This window comes from Octopus bimaculoides, chromosome 10 (genome assembly GCF_046866305.1).
Source record: "Octopus bimaculoides isolate indiv1 chromosome 10, ASM4686630v1, whole genome shotgun sequence".
NCBI classification, from domain to species: domain Eukaryota; kingdom Metazoa; phylum Mollusca; class Cephalopoda; order Octopoda; family Octopodidae; genus Octopus; species Octopus bimaculoides.
Genome location: NC_142937.1, coordinates 1,424,103 through 1,446,602, shown reverse-complemented (window position 1 = coordinate 1,446,602; position 22,500 = coordinate 1,424,103). Strand labels below are relative to the sequence as shown.

The 22,500-nt window shown below is 37.5% G+C and overlaps 1 protein-coding gene across 7 annotated transcripts in view; it reads right to left on the bottom strand.

The window, feature by feature from the left end:
• Nucleotides 1-22,500, bottom strand: part of LOC106867322 (cilia- and flagella-associated protein 65) — a 1,093,663-nt gene that overhangs the window by 872,692 nt on the left and 198,471 nt on the right. For all 7 annotated transcript variants that reach the window (XR_016243317.1, XM_089358289.1, XM_089358292.1 and 4 more), the window contains 3 exons: nucleotides 21,299-21,418; nucleotides 16,590-16,698; nucleotides 5,158-5,273 (listed from right to left, as the gene is read on the bottom strand). Coding sequence is in view for 6 of the 7 variants with exons in the window: in XM_089358289.1 (XP_089214415.1) it covers nucleotides 5,158-5,273; nucleotides 16,590-16,698; nucleotides 21,299-21,418 (345 nt within the window). In the remaining variant the exon portion in view is untranslated. The remainder of the gene's footprint in view (nucleotides 1-5,157; nucleotides 5,274-16,589; nucleotides 16,699-21,298; nucleotides 21,419-22,500) is intronic.

The window sequence follows — 22,500 nt, the reverse complement described above, 5'->3', positions numbered from 1 at the left end:
GACAATTATGTTTTTAGAAGCAAGAGATAAAATACATTTTATCTAAATGTTAGGAAAGATTATTTATTACTGGTTAAGCAAAGTGACTATATATCTTTAACAACATTATTATAATATCTGTAACAGTTAAAATATCATTTAAAAATCTGTTGTGATTGCTGTATGAGATATAAAAAGAAAGCAATAATTTAAAATCATGACACAGAAATTTTTCTTTTCAATATTTATTATCAATTCATGTCTAGGGTAAGCAAGTAAAAAAGAAAAAAACCATCAAAAACATATTTGCTTTGTTGTTGTTGTTGTTGTTTATGCCTCAGAATAGCTTTGATGAAAGAGACCTGAGATCAAATATGTTCTATGCATGGTCATATTTTTATTCTTTTTTTCTTTTTGGCTGGAGAGGTTGTCTGCTTAAGAACTTTGCTTCTCAACCACATGGTTCTGGGTTCAATCCAACTGTCTGGCACTTTGAGCAAGTGTCTTCGTGATTTCTACGATAGCCCTGGGCTGACCAAAGCCTTGTAAGTGTAATTGGTAGAGAGAAATTGAAAGAAGTCCATTGTGTGTGTGTGTCTGTGTGTGCATTTGCGTGTTTGCATGTGTGTTTGTATGCACACATGTGTGTGTGTGTAGTAGCCATTGATGCTAACAGGCGATTCCTTGAAAAAGTAAGATAAAAAGATTCTCAAGATGACTTGTACCAGTTTGTTTTCAAATACAGCTTTTCTTTGATGAGTTATGCATCTTTTTCTAAATTCATACAAACGACCACAAAAAAACTGACACACAAGATGTGTGTGTGTGTGTGTGTGTGTGTGTGTGTGTGTGTGTGTGTGTGCATGTATCTATGTTAGTGTATGTACCCCACCACTGCTTGACAACCGGTGTTGCCTTGTTTATGTCCCTCCCTGTAACTGACCAATTCAGCAAAAGAATTTCAATAGAATAAAGTACCACACTTAGAAAAATTAGTACTGAAATTGATTTGTTTGAAGGCAGTGCCCCAGCATGGCCGTTGTCCAATGACTGAAACAAGTAAAAGATAAAAAGGTAAGCGATATATTAGGTATTGCAATGGCCTTCTGTTTTTTTAAGACAGGAGGTTTTCATTTGAGGAAGATTTGTCTGCTATTTCAAGCAAGTTAAGCAGCTGCCCATAGGCACCTTCATTGGTTTGTATTTACTATGTCATCATCATCATCATCGTTTAACGTCCGCTTTCTATGCTAGCATAGGTTGGACGATTTAACTGAAGACTTGTGAACCAGATGGATACACTAGGCTCCAATCTGATTTGGCAGAGTTTCTACAGGTGGATGCCCTTCCTAACGCCAACCACTCCGAGAGTGTAGTGGGTGCTTTTACATGCCACTGGCACGAAGGCCAGTCAGGTGGTACTGGCAATGGCCATGCTCAAAATGGTGTATTTTACGTGCCACTTGCACAGGAGCCAGTCCAGCAGCACTGGCAACGATCTCACTCGAATGTCTTTACACGTGCCACCAGCACAAGTGCCAGGAAAGTGACACTGGGCACAGGTGCCATCATGATTTTGCTTTCGCTTGCCAGGCCATCATTGCTATTTTTATATTCAGGCTGGGCCTGATCAAGCAAATCAATGATTGAAGCCATTCTGGTTGTGTCCATCCAGCCATTTCATCAGAATACAGTTGGTCAAGAACTACACTCTCTTGTTTGCTTCTTTTATTTAAAAACAGTAGAAAGAAAATTTGGGAGGGAGATTTGGCTATTATTTCTTCCCTATTGAAAAATCATTTAGAGATTCTCTCCTAAGCTTTTGTCTGCTTCAGTATTTATTCTCTGTACATCCAGGATATATGAACTGATTAAATTCTACTAATTATTCTACTGAGATTCCTCATCTTATTATTAACACGCTTCTACATTCAATTGTGTGTGGAATGAAATAATTCTTGATATATTCCCCTGATAATTGCTATATTGGGTATTTTTATGATATACCTAGTATTCCCAACATCAAATATATATTAAAACTTAGCATCAGTATATCATTCTAATTTTGTGTATGTGTGGTGTGTCTGTGTGTGTGTGTGTGTCTGTGTATTTGCATATATATATACAAATATACAAATGCAAATATATATATATATATATATATATATATATATATATATATATATATATATATATATATACACACATACATACATACATACATATATACATATATATGTATACATATATGCATATATATATTCATATATATGTATGTGTGTGTGTGTATGTATGTATATATATACATATATATATATATATATATATACATATTCATATGTGTGTTAGCGTATGTGCGCATGTGTGTGTGTTTATGTATATACATATATATAATACCCCTGATATCCTCAGTGAATTTCCAAAAACGAATTATCTGTCGAATCTACTTTCTAACAAATTAGTTAGTTATTGCTATCTGGAAACCAAAATTTGGGTTTCGGAAATTTCTATTGAACTTATTATCACACATTTCATGTTGATTATATTGGTATAAACCGTACGTCAGCCATTCTCTTTATAACAGCACCAGTTATTCACTTATTTCCATCATTATCCAAATGGGCTTTTATTAATCCTTATCTGTTTCATAGTCACGACCAGTGGACTCAATAAAACATCAGACTATTAGCTGTTGAGTCAATAATGGTTCAGTTCTTGCTTTTGCATTGTGTTAATCATGTCCATCTACTGCTGAAATAGGTGCCATGAGTAGACGCAATACACAATTACAAGTATCAATCTCACTAACAATGGTTCTTTTCAATTGATTGAATCAACATCAGCACATGACTGGTACCAAATTTATTGAACATGGAATAGTGCTGTCTTAAGGCATTAGCACACATGGCAGTTGGGCAGGGGCCTCATGGATCTAGGGGTCCATTTATAACACTATGTAACACGATTTTTGTCCTTGAGTAACAGCTGCTATTTCTTATTTGCTTACTCCTAGAAATTATAGAAAATGGCTAATATTTCCTTCAAACTCTGCTTTTGCTACATTTATTCAAACCCCAAAGTGTCCTTCTCAACATATGCCTATGATGTTCCCCAGCTACTCTTGCTCATGAAAAGAGATGCACATACTGTCTGCCTCTAAGGGACATGCCCAATTGGTTAGGGTCAAGCAACTGATAAGCAAATCTGTGGTATTGAGCAGAATATTTGCTATAAAGATATTTCTGCTTAAGCAACTCAGCTCTGAGTCTGTGTGAAATGTGAAGGAAAACAGATCACTATTGAAACATTGGTGTCCAGGTCACAAAAGCAAAGTTTGAAGGGAATAGTAGAGATTTCCTTTGATTTTTAGATAGAAGCAAATAGAAAATAACACTTGCTGACCAAAGACAAACAAAAATAAAAATTTTGTTACACATTGCAATCTATGTATGCAGCAGCTTGGTGTCAATAGATAAATTGTATGTGGCCCAGTGCAATGGTTTGTCCAGAGGCCTATAATGCTGCTAAGAAGCTAATATGGCTCAAATATGGATGTAATGAGGAAGACTTTGTGAAGTCATTCAGCCAGCTAGTAAAATAAGGAGTAGTCAAATCTCCTTTAACTCCTTAGCATTTAGATTACTTTGTCTAATATAATATTAATTTATTCACATTGTTTTGAATTAGTCATGCAATATCTTATAGCTTTGAGGTTTCAATGATGTGATTATTTATTTTTAGAATGTCAATGTAGCTTAGGTGTGAAAGGCTAGATATGGCCAGTTTGAATGTAAAACATGAAGAATATCTGGGCCAGATGTGGCCAGTTTAAACACTAAAGGGTTACCATGCACCTACAATTGAGTAAATGTAATCTTACATAGATGACAGGGCCTGGAATGCTTTGGCTCATATGTCTGCTTGTTGTTAAATTCCGTGATCACTGCTGACTGAACAAAGGACTTTGAAAGTGCCAATGGTTTATCCTTAATGCTGTCGCCTAGTCTGCTAGATATAGAAGACAAATATCCTCCCCAAGATCTGAAAATATCCATGTCAAACAGATAGAAACTGCACCTTTTATCTTTTACTTGTTTCAGCCATTAGACTGCAGCCATGTTGTGGGCCCACCTTGAAGAACATTTTATTTGAATGAATCAATCCCAGTACTTAAATTTTTTGAGCCTGCTATTTCTATTGGTCATTTCTGCTGAACTGCTAAGTTATCAAGAACATAAACAGATCAACAACAATTGTCAAGCAGTGGTGGGGAACAAACATGATGACAAAAATACACACGCACACACACATACACACACTCACATATATGACAGGTTTATTTCAGTTTCGATCTACCAAATCTACTCACAAGGCTTTGGTTGGCCCAAGGTTATAGTAGAAGGTGTCATGCAGTGGGACTGAACTCAGAACCATGCAGTTGGGAAACAAACTTCTTGTCATACAGTTATGCCTATACCTGCATCTTAATATCATCAAAATATCTTCAAAATATCTTCAAGAAATAAAGGATATATTGGATAATGTAGTCTTGATACATATGTGCTAAAAAACAATAACAAAGAGGAAACATTAAGAGCAAAACTCCACTGATCATAGACCTGCTCTATTAGGCCTGACCTTGGACTACTGTAGGGCTTCTTTTGATTAATGCTGATTATACAACTGCCCATGTATGTACAGGGCTGGACAAGATATTTTTAAGGAAGACTAGCAGCAGTGCATGCATGCAAGTTTTCTTTCTGCAAACCAATGATGTTTAGACAAAAAAAAAAAAGGACTGCTAACTTGAGCTGATACAACTTAGCAACAGAGTTATCACAGAGGTTCCCACCCTACCCCACCCAAACCCCACCCAAACCCCACCCAAACCCCACCCAAACCCCCTTCTGCATTACCATAAACATTTTGTCGGACTCTAACAATTCCGCCAATCTACTATTCTGAATTGGTGTTTTAGTTTATAAACCTTGAATGGATGAAAGGAAAAGCTGGCCTCGACAGGGTTTGCACTCAGAGTGCAATAAGTTGGAAATATTCTGATATTTTGTCGAGCACTCTCATGATGCTGCCATTTACCACATTCCCCAACCACAATAACAGAAACAAGAGCAAGAACAACAACCAAAACGACCTTCATGATAAATATAAAGGGATTACCTTGTAAGTTATGGTAACTTGACTGTCGTTCACAATAGAACAATTCTTTGATGCTTTGGAGCCCAAATTAACAATCTGAAAATTGATGTGACCATATTTAAAATGAACCTTGGGACCTGAAATATCAAAATACAAAATTTAGTTAGAGAAATGTTTACTTGTTTATTATTCATTTTAAACAAACCCATAATTTTGAAACCAAGAGATTTTATTCTTAAAGCTTTGTAGGTGGATTTGGTAGATGGAAACTGAAAAAAGCCTCTTGTGTATATATATATTTCCTGTAGATTTAGGTGCAGCATAGGTGCAGGTGCTGTTGTGTGGCAAAATGTTTACTCCCCAACCACATGGTTCCAGGTTCAGTCCCAGTGTGTGGTTCCTTGGGCAAGTGTCTTCTAGTACAGTCACAGGCTGACTAAAGCTTTGTGAGTGAATTTGAATGATGGAGACTGAAAGAAGCTCATCTTATATCAACATCATCCTTTAACGTCTGTTTTCCATGCTGGTATGGGTTAGACAGTTTGACCAGGGCTGGCAAGCAGGAGAGCTGCACTGCAATGCGTGTGTGTGTGTGTGTGTGTGTGTGTGTGTACGTGTGTGCACATACACACATGAGTTTGTGTCTGTGTCTGTGTATGTATGTGATGTGCATACATGTGTGCTTGTGTCTCCTTGTTCTGACATCAGATGAGAGTTGTAAAAGAGTGTCACTGTCATACGAGCAGTGTCATTCTTTTCCAGTGTTCTGCAAGAACACATCTGGTTCATGGGGTAATATTACCTTACTTGGAAGCAGGTGAGGGTTGGCACCTAGATGGGAATCTGGCTGTAGAGAATCTGCCTTGAGTATAGTCCGTCCAATCCATGTAAAACATGTAAAAAGGGATGTTATACGATGATGATGATGAGGTAAAAAGAAAGTTACATCCCTGAGTCATACCGACTCATAAGAGTCAGTTTCCCAGTTTCTATGGCATGTGAATTCCTCACCTTGATGGGATGCCAGTCCATTGCAGGATTCCTAACTTTTGTCAGCTGAGTAGACTGGAACAACGTGAATCAAAATGTTTTACTCAAGAACACAACGCGTCACTTGATCCAGGAATTGAAATCACAATCTTACAAACATGAGTCAGACCCCCTAACCACTAAGCTATGTGCCCCCACAAGATGATGATGCAGAAGATGAAAGAGACATATAAAAGAGAGACTGGTTCCAAATTTTGGCATAAGACCTGCAAGTTCAAGGTGGGTAGTAAGCCGATTACATTAAGCGCAGTGCTTAACTGGTACTTATGTTATTGACCCTAAATGGATGAAAGGCAAAGGTAACTTTGATGGAATTTGAACTCGGAACATAAAGACAGATGAAATGCCACTTAGCATTTTGCCTGGCATGCTAACAATTCTGCCAGCTCACTGCCTTGTATATATAAAAGAGATATTGACTTCTAGCATTGGCACACGGCCAAAAGGTTATTTGTGGTGGGAATATTGTCAATCAAATCAACTCCAGTACATGTCTGACATATTATTTTATCAACACCACATGCCACCACAATCACCACCACCACCAACAACAACAACAACAACAACAATGATGACAACAACGATGACCCACAAAAATTATGTACAGCAAAGTTTGACCTTGATACGATTTAAACTCAAAATGCAAAGGACTGGAATTAGATACTACAAGATATCTTAGTTCTGTCACTCCAACAAATTCTGTCCTGTCAGTTGTCCAGTTTTAGTGAAAAAAAAAAAATCATTTCTTTATTCGCTGATCATTCTTGAGGAAGCTAATTTTAGTAACTGTATTTCAAAATACATTACTATACAATGTTATACAATAAATCAAACTATACACAAAACAAAAACTACCCCCCAATTGAAAAAATTGCATAACATCACCAACACACACACACACACTCCCTCTCCTATCCCTACTCACCCAATCACCGCCAGATACTATTGGCTCGCTCTCTAATATCTAACATTAATTTAATTTAAAACTGAAATTTAAAGTGTTGTCTGTGCTCAAGAAGTCCAGGAGCTCAATATACAATGTTATTTTATAGTATTTTAATTTTTTCTGTATTTTGTTATTGTCTTGTATCTTTTTTTCTTTTTTGTTTTTGCTTATCACATCCCATACAAAAATCCTTTAATTAAATATAACTTCGATTTTGTTTGTTTCTTGTCCTCTTTGAAGATAAAAGTTTGTTTTGTTGGTTGTTTTTTTTGTGCTTCCTTTTTCAAAGCAACAACAACTAACAGCAAATTAGTTGTATGTTTGTGTGTGTGTGTGTGTGTGTGTGTGTGTGTGTGTGTGCACGTGCGCGAGCACATGTGCACATATGTGTGTGTGAGTGTGTGCATGTGTGTGTATGTGTGTGCATGCATGAGTGTGTATGTGCATGTGTGCGTTTGTCAGTGCATGTGTGTGTGTGCGTGTTTGTGTGTACATGTGTGTGTTTGCGTGTGTATGCATATATGTGTATGCATGTATGTGTGTGTATGTCTGCACATGTGTGTATGCATGCGTGTGTGAGTGCACGTGTGTGTGTGTGTGTGCATTCTTTGTTCTCTTTAACTAATGAAACTGAACTCACTCACTGTAAGGGGGGGGGGGGGTTACATTCTATATTTCCAAAGAGGAGAAAAACAAAAACAAAACAAAAATTTATAAAAAGACAAAGAAACTCAAACAAAAACTTACCTAAGATTTTGGCATTGTAACAAGGGACGCACAGACAATTACAAGTTCTCTAGATAGAAGTCTGTGGCATGACTACTTAGCCGGGCATTCTAAAGTCAAATTAATTTCATACTCTTATTGTGTATTGTGTGCTCTTGTTAGCTTTAAATAACACAGCTACTACTACTACTACTACTACTACTACTACTACTGAGCCAACAAGAATAGCAATAGCAATAACAATAATGATGGTTTCAAATTTTGACACAAGGCTAGCAATTTAGGGGTGGGGGGATAGTCAATTACATCGACCCCAGTACTCAACTGGTACTTAATTTATCGACCCCGAAAGGATGAAAGGCAAAGTCGACCTCGGGAGAATTTGAACTTAGTACGTAAGGCCAGATGAAATGTTACAAAGCATTTTGCCTGGTATGCTAATGTTTCTGCCAGATGGCAGCCTCAGCAACAACAACAACAACAATAATAATGAGGTAGTGAAAGTGTTACATTGGAAACTAAGTGAAAAGTGGAGGTGAGAAAGAAGCAAGACATGGTATGAGCACAAACTGCAGAGAATGGCAGAGTTGGAAACTAGTAAAATTCTCTGGGATTTCTCAATCCAAACAGATCAGGTGCTAGAGCATAACAGACCAGACCTAGTAGGGGTGGACAAGATGCACCACATGTGCTATGTAGTTAATGTTGCGTGCTCCGTTGACCCAGGATTAGCTAAGAAGAAAGGGGATGAAATAGATATATATATACAATCCTCTTAAGTATGAAAGAGAATGAAAAAGGTGAAAACAGCTTGTGTGCATGTGTGTGTGTGTGTGTTGTTTGTCCCCTCAACATCGCTTGAGAGTTAGTGTTGGTGTGTTTATGTCCCCATAACTCAGTGGTTTGGCAAAAGAGACCGATAAAATAAGTACTAGGCTTACAAAAAATAGTCCTGGGGTCGATTTCTTTGACTAAAGACAGTGCTCCAGCATGGCTGCAGTCAAATGACTGAAACAAATAAAGGAATAAAAGATTCATCATCATCATCATCATTGTTTAACGTTCTCTTTCCATGCTGGCATGGGTTGGACAGTCTGACTTAGGGCTGGCAAGCCAGGAGGCTGCAGCTGGCTTCAATCTGATCTGGGAAAGTTTCTACAGCTGGATGCCCTTCCTAATACCAACCACTCTGAGAGTGTAGTGGGTGCTTTATACATGCCACGGGCCAGTCAGGCAGCATAGGCATTGACCACGCTCGAATGGTGCTTTTACGTGCCACCAGAACAGGTTCCAGTCAGGCGGCACTGGCATCAGCCATGCTCAAATGGTGATTTTTACATGCCACCAGCATGGGTACCTGTCAGGCAGTACTGGCATTGGCCACAACAGCAATTTTACTTAACTCAAAAGGTCTTCTCAAGCACAGCACATTGCTCAACAATTGAAGGGAACTCTTAAATGGGCCAATTATGTGACACTGGCATAGGTCATAGCTATGATCTCACTTAGCTTGCCAGGTCTTCTCAAGCATTGCATATCTCCAAAGGTCTCGGTCGCTAGTCATTGCCTCAGTGAGGCCCAAAATCACCCTGTAGACTGTGATAGTCAATAAAATTGAAACAAAACTTTAAAATCTATTGTTTCTGTATGGTCCAGTTCCAAATGATTCATGGCCTGGATCTGGTCAATAGCCCACTAGTTGAGGACCTCTGTTCTGCAAAAACCAGCATCTGACACCTGAACACATAACAGCAATCACACAGTACATAGTAAACAACCCAACAACAGAACACAGCTCACATTGCACATACTCAACACAACAGATAAAGTATTAGAATAACCGCAGAAACAACAGCAAAACTCTTACAACAAATCGAAACTAATGTGTTTGATAACAATACTTTACTTGCATAAAAGACGCAGCTGCATGCAACTCAAGCACATTGAGATCCATCTCTTGTGATGCAGTAGAAACTCACATAATCATCATCATCACCATCATTGGTGAGCTGGCAGCATCATTAGCATACCAGGAAAAATGCTTTTATTCTTTTATTTGTTTTATCTGTTCCAGTCATTTGACTCCAGCCATGCTGGAGCACTGCCTTTAGTTGAACAAATCGACCCCAGGACTTATTCTTTATAAACCTACTACTTATTCTATCAGTCTCTTTTGCCAAACCGCTAAGTTACGGGGACATAAACACACCAACATTAGCTGTCAAGCAATGATGAGGAGTACAAACAAACAAACACACACACACATATATATATATGTATACACATTCGGTTTCTTTCAGTTTCCGTCTACCAAATCCACTCACAAGGCTTTGGTAGGCCTGAGGCTATAGCAAAAGACACTTGCCCAAGGTGCCATACAGTGGGACTGAACCCATAACCATGTGGTTGGTAAGCAAGCTACTTACCACACAGCCACTCCTGCTTAACAGTATTTTGTCCATTTTTACGTTCTGAGTTCAAATTCTACGGAGGCTAACTTTGCCTTTCATCATTTCAAGGTTGATAAAATAAGTATCAGTCCATCACAGGATTAATCCTTTTTGTCAGCTGAATGGACTGGAGCAACATGAATGGACTGGAGCAACAGGAATGGACTGGAGCAACATGAATGGACTGGAGCAACAGGAATGGACTGGAGCAACAGGAATGGACTGGAGCAGCATGAATGGACTGGAGCAACATGAATGGACTGGAGCAACAGGAATGGACTGGAGCAACAGGAATGGACTGGAGCAGCATGAATGGACTGGAGCAACATGAATGGACTGGAGCAACATGAATGGACTGGAGCAACAGGAATGGACTGGAGCAACATGAATGGACTGGAGCAACATGAATGGACTGGAGCAGCATGAATGGACTGGAGCAACATGAATGGACTGGAGCAACAGGAATGAACTGGAGCAACAGGAATGGACTGGAGCAACAGGAATGGACTGGAGCAACATGAATGGACTGGAGCAACATGAATGGACTGGAGCAGCATGAATGGACTGGAGCAACATGAATGGACTGGAGCAACATGAAATTAAGTGTTTTGCTCAAGAACACAACACATCACCCAATACAGAAATCAAAACCACAATCTAACAATTATGTGCCCAGCACCCTAACCACTAAGCCACATACCTCTTCTGGTATTAGAAAGGAAACTGTTATGCCAGGAACAGAGAGGCAATAGTGTGACAGAGGAACAAGTGTAGGCGTCTTGCTGCAGGGGAGCCACATGACATTGTATATGAATGACTAGTAGAAACTAGGAAGAAGATGAAGATAAAGAAGGTGACAGAGCAAATTCTTAAGGTAGAAGAAGGCGAGAAAAAGAAAGATATGTGGATCAGCATGGAAGAGGAAGGAGAGGGTGGATAGTTTGATAAGAATGTAACGAGGGAGTAACAGATTATTAGATAATGATCATGGGGGGGAAATACACCACAAACAAGAAAGGTTTTATCCAGACCAGCTAGAAATAGTAACTAAATCTCCTACGCATTACACCCTACATACCATCTTACTGAAAAGGCACTTTATAAATAGTGTCATAGCTACTCGAAAGAAGGAACGAAGGTGGCGTTTGGATTTCCTTTGAACATACACATGTTCGTTTAGAGCTGACCTGGGGGCCAAACAACAGCAACAACAACAACAATAGGAAACCATATAAATGATAAAGAGGAGCTCAGCAATGTTTTAAACAGAAACACAGAGAAATGGAACTGAACAGTGCAAATCATTTTAGTTCAAAGCTGTGCTATTTCGGTAACACCATCATCACCTTCAGCTGTCTTCAAATATTAAAACTCACAAAGCTGTCAAGATTTCTCAGCTGCAACAACCGGAACCAAGTCAAAGTTCTCAATCATTTTATATAAATTTCTCCTTCAGCAACTCTACCAAAATCAACTAAGCAAAGAAGAGATGGTATATCATGCCAATTAGAAGAGAAATAGTGGTTCTGAAATAGCATTTTTGTTTTATCAAGTGACGAATGCTAAAGATTTTAGTTTAACAGTTTTGGCAGGTGTCAAAGTCATTCATTAAATAACATCAAGTGTGAGACACATTTCTGGAGTGAGGAGAAATATTTGATGCCATAAACTGCTGAGTAATTTCTCATGAGCAGTGCAAACAATGTTAATGTTTATGAATAAATAACGTTTTGTATCAGTGGGCAAGACACATAACTTTTCTTGGTTCAGTTGACCTGAATGACAAACTGTTTTCGTTACTCATTCACAGCTGGCAATTTAATAGTATGCAATAGAAATGGTATCCAACTATAAAAAGATATTGCTATTTCTTGAACAAAAACTTTACACCCATATTAGTGGCTTAGTGGGTAAGTTATTCAGATCCTGATCAAAAGATAGCAAGTTCAGTTTCTGGACTGCACAGCACATTGTGCCTTTGACCAAAGCATTTTGTTTCACATTTCTCCACCCTCCTTAGCTTTACTGAGTAAGAAATAGCAAGTACAAGCCTAGTGTTAGTATGGGCCTCCCTTCCTCCTTCCACTTATCCCATACTGGATGTGCCACTATATCAAGGGTGTCTGTGTCTGATCATGGACTACCGAGGCACCTGTGACATCGAGGAAAAATATGGCACCTATTGCCAAACCATATTCGCTCACAAGTGATGGCTGATTTAGTTTATTGTAATACACATGCACACACACATGCATGCTCACACACACACACACACACACACACACACACACGAACAAACGATGATGTAAACTGATTTATACCTCCCCAAAAATAAAACAAAAGATTGTTTTGATTTTAGCTTTGTTATTTTGTTTTCTTTTTGTTTGTTTATCTTTTGGCTTTCATCACAAAAAAGTACATATGAATAGATAGATTTTCTTTTTTTTTTTGTTGTATTATTTTTTTCCTAATTAATTTACTAGAGAAGGTGGGACAGCATCCAAGACCTTTACAAACCTTCACAGATGGCTAAAATCAATAGGTCGCTCCAGTCATAAATAACAACAACTAATCTTTCCTGAATCAAAAATATGCAAGGATCAATATGTAGAGTTATTATTTATTTATGTATTATTATTTTTTATTAATTATCCAGAGAAATACAAACAGGGTTCCAGGTCTTTTCTAATCCCCAGCACAAAGGTCTCTGCTCCTTGGAGCTGGTTAGGCTCATGCTGCCTCTACTATGGTATTTCTGTCTCACTCGTCTCTTCTCCTATCATTACTCCTGTTGAGTTCAACCCTTCCCAGGCCCTGCACTAATATCTATGGTTAGTCCTCATTTCTCCATAAGAAGCACTAAGCATTTCGCCCAACATGCTAACGTTTCTGCCAGCTCGCCACAAACTTCTTATCACCCAGCTGTGCCCAAGAACATTAGCAGTATCAATATCACCAATCTAGAAGACCCTGCAAAGGCCACGGGCATCGCCTCTTCCTTCAGACCCAGCAAGTAAAAGGCGAAAGGCCTGGTGAGACTGATGTGGTACTGTCGTTTTAGATAACAAGGTGGCATCATTTGTCGAATGATAATCCAATACAAATGCTCGTATTTTCTGAAGCACGAATATTGTTATGGCTCTGTCAAGCAATGATTTCTAAATGGCATGTTGCAACACACGAATGATGCGCACTAAGATATAACTGTTTGTGCAGCAAAAATAATTTCATTGTATTTTTAAAATGTGAGAAAGGAAAATAATATAAACTGAACTTGAAAATTTTGCTTTATTTATTGAATAGAGAAGTGCTTGATAACTCTCTGCAGATTAAATTAATTATGATTTGTCAACCAAAATATATAAATGATGTATCTTTATACATTTATTTTATTTCATGTACAAAACATGTAAAAATATTTATATTTGCTCTAAAGTCTGCTACCAGTTTGGAAATCATCGAAATAATCATCAGCATCATCTTCATTGTCAGCCTTTATCATCATCATCATCATCTTCTTCTTCTTCTTCTTCACTACCACCACCACCACCACCACCACCACCACCACCATCACCATCATCATCGTCGTCGTCCTCACTTTTACATTAGTTTTTTTCCCATGCTTACATAGCTTGGACAGTTGCTATTTCTAATAGAGATGGTTCCAAGTTGGAAGAACACATGTACACCCCAGTTTTTGTAAGGACCATTTAAGCATCCAACTTGAAAATGACTCTTTAATTTTCACTTCCTATATAATGCACGAGGTTTCAAAATTGAGACTAAGAAACACTCAATCATATCAAAACACTCCAGTACATTAGAAGAGCATTGAAGTTTACTTGAAGCATTGTAATACAGAAGTAGAATAATGGATGAAACGAAAAGTAATCAAGGGTAAAGGATAAAGAACCCTTCGGTCAAGAATGACCGTTGCATTTAGAAAGTTACCCTCCAAAGCATGAGTCCGGGCAAGGTTGCTTATGGAAGACCAACAGTCACCCATGCATACCATGTGTGTTTCAGTCATTAAACCTCTAATAATGCTTGTTTCAGTAATTAAACTGCTTGTTTTCATCATTAAACCTCTAATAATGCAGAAAGTCCCTATTACCACCGTCCCCAATGTGACCTCTACAGCACCGACTACATCCGCACTTGGGGAGCTGCTGCTACTAACACAAGCACCAGACTATCCAATACGTCAGAATCTGTGGAACTACACATTTCTTTGACTATATTCTTCTTACGAAAGGTCTTTGCTTCCAAAATATATATTTTTTTTTTAACTCCCTGCATTGTTAGAAGCTTGCCTTCTTTCTTATTTCATTCATTATTCTACTCCTCCATATATATTAGTGACAGAGGCAATATTTATATGGAGAGGTAATATTTATCCCCACTTAAACATGGACGTTCTGTTAGAACAGACTATACTGCAGTAGATACCAAGAGAGAAACACCCTTATAGGTTTTTTTTAATGTAAAATGCACTTTTTTTTATAACACTAGGGTGGAGATAAATCCCAGCAACCTCCAGCACCAACATCACCAGATTACGTGATTTCGACCTTCTTTGGTCTTGTCAATGATGGACACTCATCTGCTAGAAATAGCAGTGACTCATCTCCCTGCCAGCAATGTATAGAATAACAGTGCCAAAACAGACATTGGTGTTGCGATTAGCCAGTGAGCTTGTTAAAAAATGTATATTAGCAACAGAGGCAGTATTAATACCAAGAGGTAATCTTTATCCCCACTTAAACGTGGATGATTATTTCATAGAATCCAAAAATGACAAAATACAAAATTGATCTCAGTGTGATTTGAACTCAGAATGTAAAGTGCAATAACGCTACCCACCAAAATCAACACTTGTTGCAGTCATCTGTCTAAACTGAGTTAAAAACAAACAAACAAACAAACAATTAATCCATTCCCGAATGACTAAGATCACAGTAGGCCATGGTGCTTATTTTTAGTTTCCATGGGACATCTTTCTAAAAAAAAAAAATTTTTTCCAAGACAGGACACAAAAATAACACAGGAGGATTTGAACTTAACATCTTGATAAAATGGATCCTCCATTAATTTCCCAATGTGGCTATAGCATGTAGAATTTCTGGATATTATACTTTTATGCCACCCATAATGGTGACATAAGACTCAGAGCTGAGTAGTTCTGCCTGTTAAGATGTAACCCTTTAGCATTTAAACCAATTATATCTGGCCCAAAATGTTCAGCTTGTTTTATGTTCAAACTGGCCAGATCTGGCCTCTTACACATACTCTACAATATCGTTCAAATCATAAACAATCTCATCATTAAACGTCAAAGCTACAAAAAAATGCATGATTAATTCAGATTAATCTGAATGCTGAAGGGTTAAACATGTTGGTCTCAGTGACAAAATTTATAAGGTCTTGTTTGGTTGTCAACTTCACTATCCAAGTTCTACTAAAGCAAAAACCAGATTATGGAAAGTATAGGTCCAAGAATGGCTGTGTTATTGAGAAGTTCACTTCAAAACCAGATGGCTACAGGTTCAGTCCTGTTGTACAGTACTCTGCACAAGTGTCTTCAACTATAAACTCTGATCAACGAATAACTATTGAGTGAATTTGTTAGCCAGAGACTGTACAGAGCCTTGTCATATGTGTGTGTATTTGTGTGTGTGTGTGTGTGTGTGTGTGTGTGTGCGTGTGTGTGTGTGTGCATACAAGCATGTGTGCATGCATATGTGTGTATGAGGGAAAGGGAAAGAGAAAGCATGAGTGCATTTGTGTGTCTGTGTGAATGTTCACATTCTGCACTTCACATGAAAATCACCAAGCTACAGACGGGGCATTTGTTGACATTTCTTTGTTGACAAATTACTCAGCAGAAGCTGTGAACTTCTAAAGATGAATGGAATGAAAATTCTCTTGCTTGTAAAACAAAGGAGGGTTAATGACAGGAAGAGCATTCAGATGTGAAAACAATGCCTCAATAAAATGTACTTGTCCAACTTATGCAAGTAGGGACCAAAGAAAAAAAAAAAAGAAAAACAATGAAAACAAGTGTAAAACTAACAAACAAATTCATTTATCTAAGCAAATGCAGAAGATATTAGCAAAGATATATATAAAGATCTCTACAAAATAGCCATCAACCACCCAATAAAATATGAAGAAATCATGTTTTAGAAGATTGGAATTGAATATATGGAGACAAGTTGACTACAGCTATTGCAACAGACGATGATAAAAGAACCATAAAATCATGTTTAATTATGGCTTACCTTCTGAATAGCCAACACATTTGATAACATTTCCTGATATATGACCATGCGGTACCACACAGAAATATTCAATTATTGGTGAATTAACAATATCAGGAGTGAAATGAATCTGAAAATAATTTCAAACACTGTAATTTAATTTAGGACACTCAGTATAATTTCATTCAAAAAGATAATTAACTCCATTTTCAAACAAGTTACAGTTAAAATCTTGAAAGGCAACGCCAGGGGAATATTCAGCAGCACTACTTAGAAAATATGCTGTGCTGTTCACTCTGTGATGGGCGTCTGTGGGGATTTGTTGTTTGAACACATTTTCTAAGTCCTAAATATACAACAGCATATGAATATTATGATTTAAATTAACTTCAAAATTTCAATTATTGGAAGAGAATTGTTACGAACGTACTGAAGAAAAGCTAGTGTTCAATAATTCAGAATTTATTGATTATTTCCTATTCTTTCACATTGTCTGTTTATCAGTATATCTCTCATTCATTCATGTTCATGTATTCTGGTTTTGGAAAAGATACATGACTTCTTTGTGAGTGCCAAAAGAGGTAACAAAATGGGTCAGTAACAGGAAGGGTTTCCAGTAAAACAGCACTTTCTCAGAAAAGCTATCCTACTCATGTTAGCATCAAGTGGATGTAAAATGTTAATAATAGATGAGTGCGTGAGGGCATGTGACCTGGTGACTAGGGTGCTAACCAGAGGATCATAACATTACAAGTTTCAATGAGGCAGCAAACTGGCAGAGTCATTAGCATGACGAGCAAAATGATTAGTGATAGTTCGTCTTTCTTCACTTTCTGAGTTCAAATTCCGCTAAGGCCAGCTTTGTCTTTCATTCTTTCAGGGTCGATAAAATAGATACCAGTTGAGCACTAGGATCAATGTAATCAACTTACCCACTTCTTTGAAATTGCTGGCCTTGTGCCTATAGTTGAAACCATTATTACAGGATTCTTTGATGGACCTAGTGGAGCTTTGTATCTTTCACTAAAAGGCTCTTTATTTCGTATTATCCCCAGCCGACTCAGCTGAAATTGAGACCCTTTCAATTACATGTGCAGTTTTTTCTCCTTCCCTCCCACTGTCACATCCTGGATGCTTTTTTGGATCAAGGGTCAGAAGGTTGAGAATGAGTTAGGAACCTAAAGCAATTAGTGAAAGCATGGTACTTGCCACCAAGGTAAATGCATACATACAAACACACATTCATACATATGTACATACATACTTAAATACATGCATATATATATATATATATATATATATATATATATATATATATAGATAGATAGATAGATAGATAGATAGATAGATAGATAGATAGATAGATCGATAGATAAAGTAGAAGACACTTCTCCAAGATGTCACACAGTAGGACTGACCCTGGCATTATGTGTTTGGGAAGCAAACTCCTTACTGCATACTCTTGTCTGTGCCTATATATATAGTAGAAGACACATGCTGAAGGTTCCACACAGTGGAACTGAACCAGGAACCATGTGGTTAAGAAGCAAGCTTCTTACCATGCAGCCACATTCATGTATGATATATATATTATACGCACAAGGCAGCAAGCTGGCAGAATCATTAGCACGCCGGGCAAAATGCTCAGCGGTATTTCGTCTGTCTTTTCGTTCTGAGTTCAAATTCCACCGAGGTCAACTTTGCCTTTCATCTTTTCGGGGTCGATAAATTAAGTACCAGCTGTGTACTGGGATCGATCTAATCGATTGGCCCCCTCCCCCAAAATTTCAAGCCTTGTGCCTAGAGTAGAAAAGTATATATATAATACACACATACACACACTCATAAGACAGCAGTACCTACTTGCAGTTAGGCAAAGTGAGTAATGTAGAGTAGCTAAGAAGATAGGAATCCAATGACCAGTGGAAGCTACTGGAAGTCCAGTCTCCTCTCCACTTCTGACCATCAATTTCTATCTTCATGTAAAAATGGGAAAAAAACATGGATCAAAATGGAGACACAAGAAATAATTCCTGGATAAAATGTCTGAATAGTTTGTGATAGCACGAGCGCACGCACACACACACACACACACACACACACACAAACAAACACACAAACACACATACGCACACACACACAAACACATAAACACACACACACACACACACATATATACAAATACAAACACACATACATGCAGATACACAAACATTCATGTACAGATACATAGAACATGCAAACAGCCTACATATCGACACTCATGCACATACAAAAGCACACACACACACACAAACATACATACACACACACATACCAGCATACAGAAACACAATTGCACATGCAAACATAAAGCTACCTACACATTTAAATTTATGTCTGCTTTACATATTTGAAGAAGAGAGGGAAAGAGTAAGAAACAAAGGGGAGAGGAGGGAAGAGGGGAAAAGAAAGAGAGACAGGCAGAAAGAGAAAGAGAGACAGGCAGAAGGAGAAAGATAGAGTGAGAAAGAAAGAAAGAAAGAAAGAAAGAAAGAAAGAAAGAAAGGTAGAAAGAATGAAAGAAAGGGAGAAAGAAAGAAAGAAAGAAAGGGAGAAAGGAGAAAGAAAGAAAGAAAGAAAGAAAGAGAGAGAGAGAGAGAGAAGGGTATAAATAGAGGTAAAGATAGAGGGAGATAGAGGGAGATAGAGAGAGGAGAAGCAAGAGAGAAGGGGGAAAGAGAAAGGAAGAAAGCGAAGGGAGAGAGAAGGGGAAAAGAGGCAGATAAAGAGAGAAGGAGATAAAGAGAGAGAGAAGAGGATAAAGAGAGAGGAGGATAAAGAGAGAGGAGGATAAAGAGAGAGCAGGGGAAAGAGAGAGGTAGGTAGCAAGAGAGGCAGGTAGAGAGAGAGAGAGAGAGTTAGGAAGTAGGAGCCTGGGTTAGGGTTAGGGTAAGGAAAACAAAATCATGACTGCGAAAGAACAATTGTTATTTTCTTCCAAAGTGCACACTTTACCCCGTAAAACAGCTGAAGAATTCTCATAGAAATTCTAACAATATAAAAAAAGCATGGAATTAATTATTTTTTCCTTCCAAACAACCATTTCTTTCATAGTAATAATGGCTACGTAATTAAAAATTTAACGGGTGGGAGGGTTTCGATGGCCAGTAGATCAATGTTTACAGTTATGAATGGACAATAGGCAGTAGCATTGTAATTAGTCTTTTTTTTTGTTTTTTATTTGCTTTTTTGTTTTGTTTGTTTTTTTAATTAAGAAAACATAAAAAGAAGATAATGTTATCGTTGTTGCTATTGTTGTTGTTGTGATTGTTGTTCAATGCCAAAGCTGAAGTGATTGAGCAGATATTTGATCATCAAAGATGTTTCATCAACAGAGACCATTACCATTGTCCATTTCTTTTCTCTATTCTTGAATTTTGAATTCAGATGTTGCTAGAGCATGTGTGTCTATGACTATCTCGGACTAAATTTTTCAGTTTAGGTTTGTATTTTTCTTCAATTTTTGTAACATCAATTGGCCTACGACTGGGTCATATCTAAATCAAAATTTCAGACATAATCTTGTTAAAACATAAATTATAATGATTTCTAGCAAAATGGTAGCTGTCTTCTCTATCTAAGCCATTAAAAAATAATAATAATAATCCTTTCTACGGGAAGCACAAGGCCTCATATTTGAGGGAAGAGATTAAGTCGATTACATTGACCCTAGTGCATAACTGGTACTAATTTTATCAATCCCCCAAAAGGCTATGTCAACCTCAGCAGAAGTTGAACTCAGAATGTAACGGCAGATGAAATACCACTAAGCATTTTGCCCGGCAGGCTAATGATTCTGGCAGCTTGCAGCCTTTAAAAATAATAATAATGATAATAATAATAATAATAATAATAAATTCCAGATGCAGTACCAGGCAGTGGCTCTCAAATGCCAGGATGCAGTACCAGGCAGGGAGGGAGGAAGGAAGGGGTGGGGAGGGAGGAGGGGGAGGAGGGGGGAGGGAGGGGAGGGGAGGGGAGGGGGAGGGGAGGAGGGGGAGGGGAGGAGGAGGAGGGGGAGGAGGGGAGGAGGAGGAGGACAGTAATGGCACTGACTTGGTGAGAAGAAATATTAAAACAGTAGCAATCCAAAGATTGGTAAAAAAAAAGTGGCTAAAGATGACAAAAACGATGAGGATGATGTTGTGGAAGGGGAGGGCAATAGGGGGGGAGGAGACAAGAGGTGTGAGGATGAGTGGGAGGAGAGGGGCAGGATTGAAGGAGGAGGGAAGGAGGTGGTGAAGTAGATAGATCAAGGTGGAAGAAAGCAGTGGACAGAAATAAGACTACAAGAAATAAGAAGAAATACAGAGAGAGAGAGAGAGAGAGGGGGGAGCAGGGAGTAGTAGTCCAAAGATAAAGAAGAAATGCAGTGCTACATGTGAATAACGTCTGACTTGGCAGAACCATCAGTTTCAAAGAGACAACAACAAATTTAAAAAAATAATAATATCAACAGTAACAACACAAACAACAGCAAAAACAGCAGAGAAAGCTATCTGTAATAAGCCAGAATGTTTCTTTTGCATTTCCAATATGCATGTGTGTGTATGTGTGTGTGTGTGTGTGTGCATATATGTATATAAGTATCTGTGTGTGTGCATGTGTATACATACATACATATGTATACATATGTATACGTATGTATATGCATGTATAAAAAATATATATATATATGTATTACTCACAGGTATGTTGAAATTGCTCATAGGTAGAATGACACCATTTTTCTCAGGTAACAGAAACACATTTGTACAACTTGTCTTGGAAGGAGACTTCAGAAACTCAATTTTAAATGCAACATTTGCCTGGCGGGAACAAAAATAAAAACAAAAGTATCTTTAAAAAAATATCCAAATGCTAAAACATACACAATAAATTGCTGCTACGTGAAACCCTTTAGATGCCAAACCACCTGAGACAACCTTTTATAATTCAAGACTCCATGTTTAAACCATTTATGCTTTTATTAAACCCTTTCCACCGTAATTTTGTTTTAGAGCCTTTTTTTTTTTTTTAATGTTCCAAACACTATTTTATAAACAAAATATTAAATTGTTTCATTTTTTCTTTTTGTTTCTCTAGATGCATTGAGAAATTTGAAAATAAGCTTGTCTTGTTTTTCTTCATTTTATTTGTTAAATAAGCTGTTACAGTGGAAATGGTTTGACTCTCATTGGCAATTCTATTCGCTTTTCTTTTGTTTTTTTTGTTTTTTGTGCCATCATCAAGGGGTATTTTACCTGAAATATAAGGCACTATTATTTATAGCACAATTTGCATTGTTGTAGTTTCTTCCAAAAACAAAAAATAAAAAGAATGCAAACAAATAAACACTTTTACAGTATTAGATATTTCAGGTAATCCTTTTAAATTTGTTATTGTTTTCAAAATCAATCAAAACACGTAGGCTGTAAGTTTCAACAGAAATACACAATTATGAAAGGGTAACATTTTTTAACATAGAGACAACATCATTTATACATTTGACAGAGGTAGAGAATGATGGGTTAGATTGCTCCCCAACACAAATCATTGCATTCATTTTTTTTCTTCTTTATATTACAATTTTTTAAAAATACTTTTTATCAATATTTTTAACTTGTAAATAATTTTTGCTTCTTTTTTTTTTTCTAGCAGTTTCCAGTGAGCTTCTTCAGTTTCTGGTAGAATAGTGAGAAGGGAGACTTCGTGTGCAAACTAATTGCTTGAAGAGCACTATTTTCACAGACGTTTCCTTAAGATTTAAACATACATACAAAATATCGCACCAAATGCAGACACATTGGCACAGAAGACTATTCATTCTACTTGATAATGAATACTATTCCCTATAATTTGTGTCATTAAAACAAGATTGGTAACAGAAATGGTTATATTCTTTGAGTAA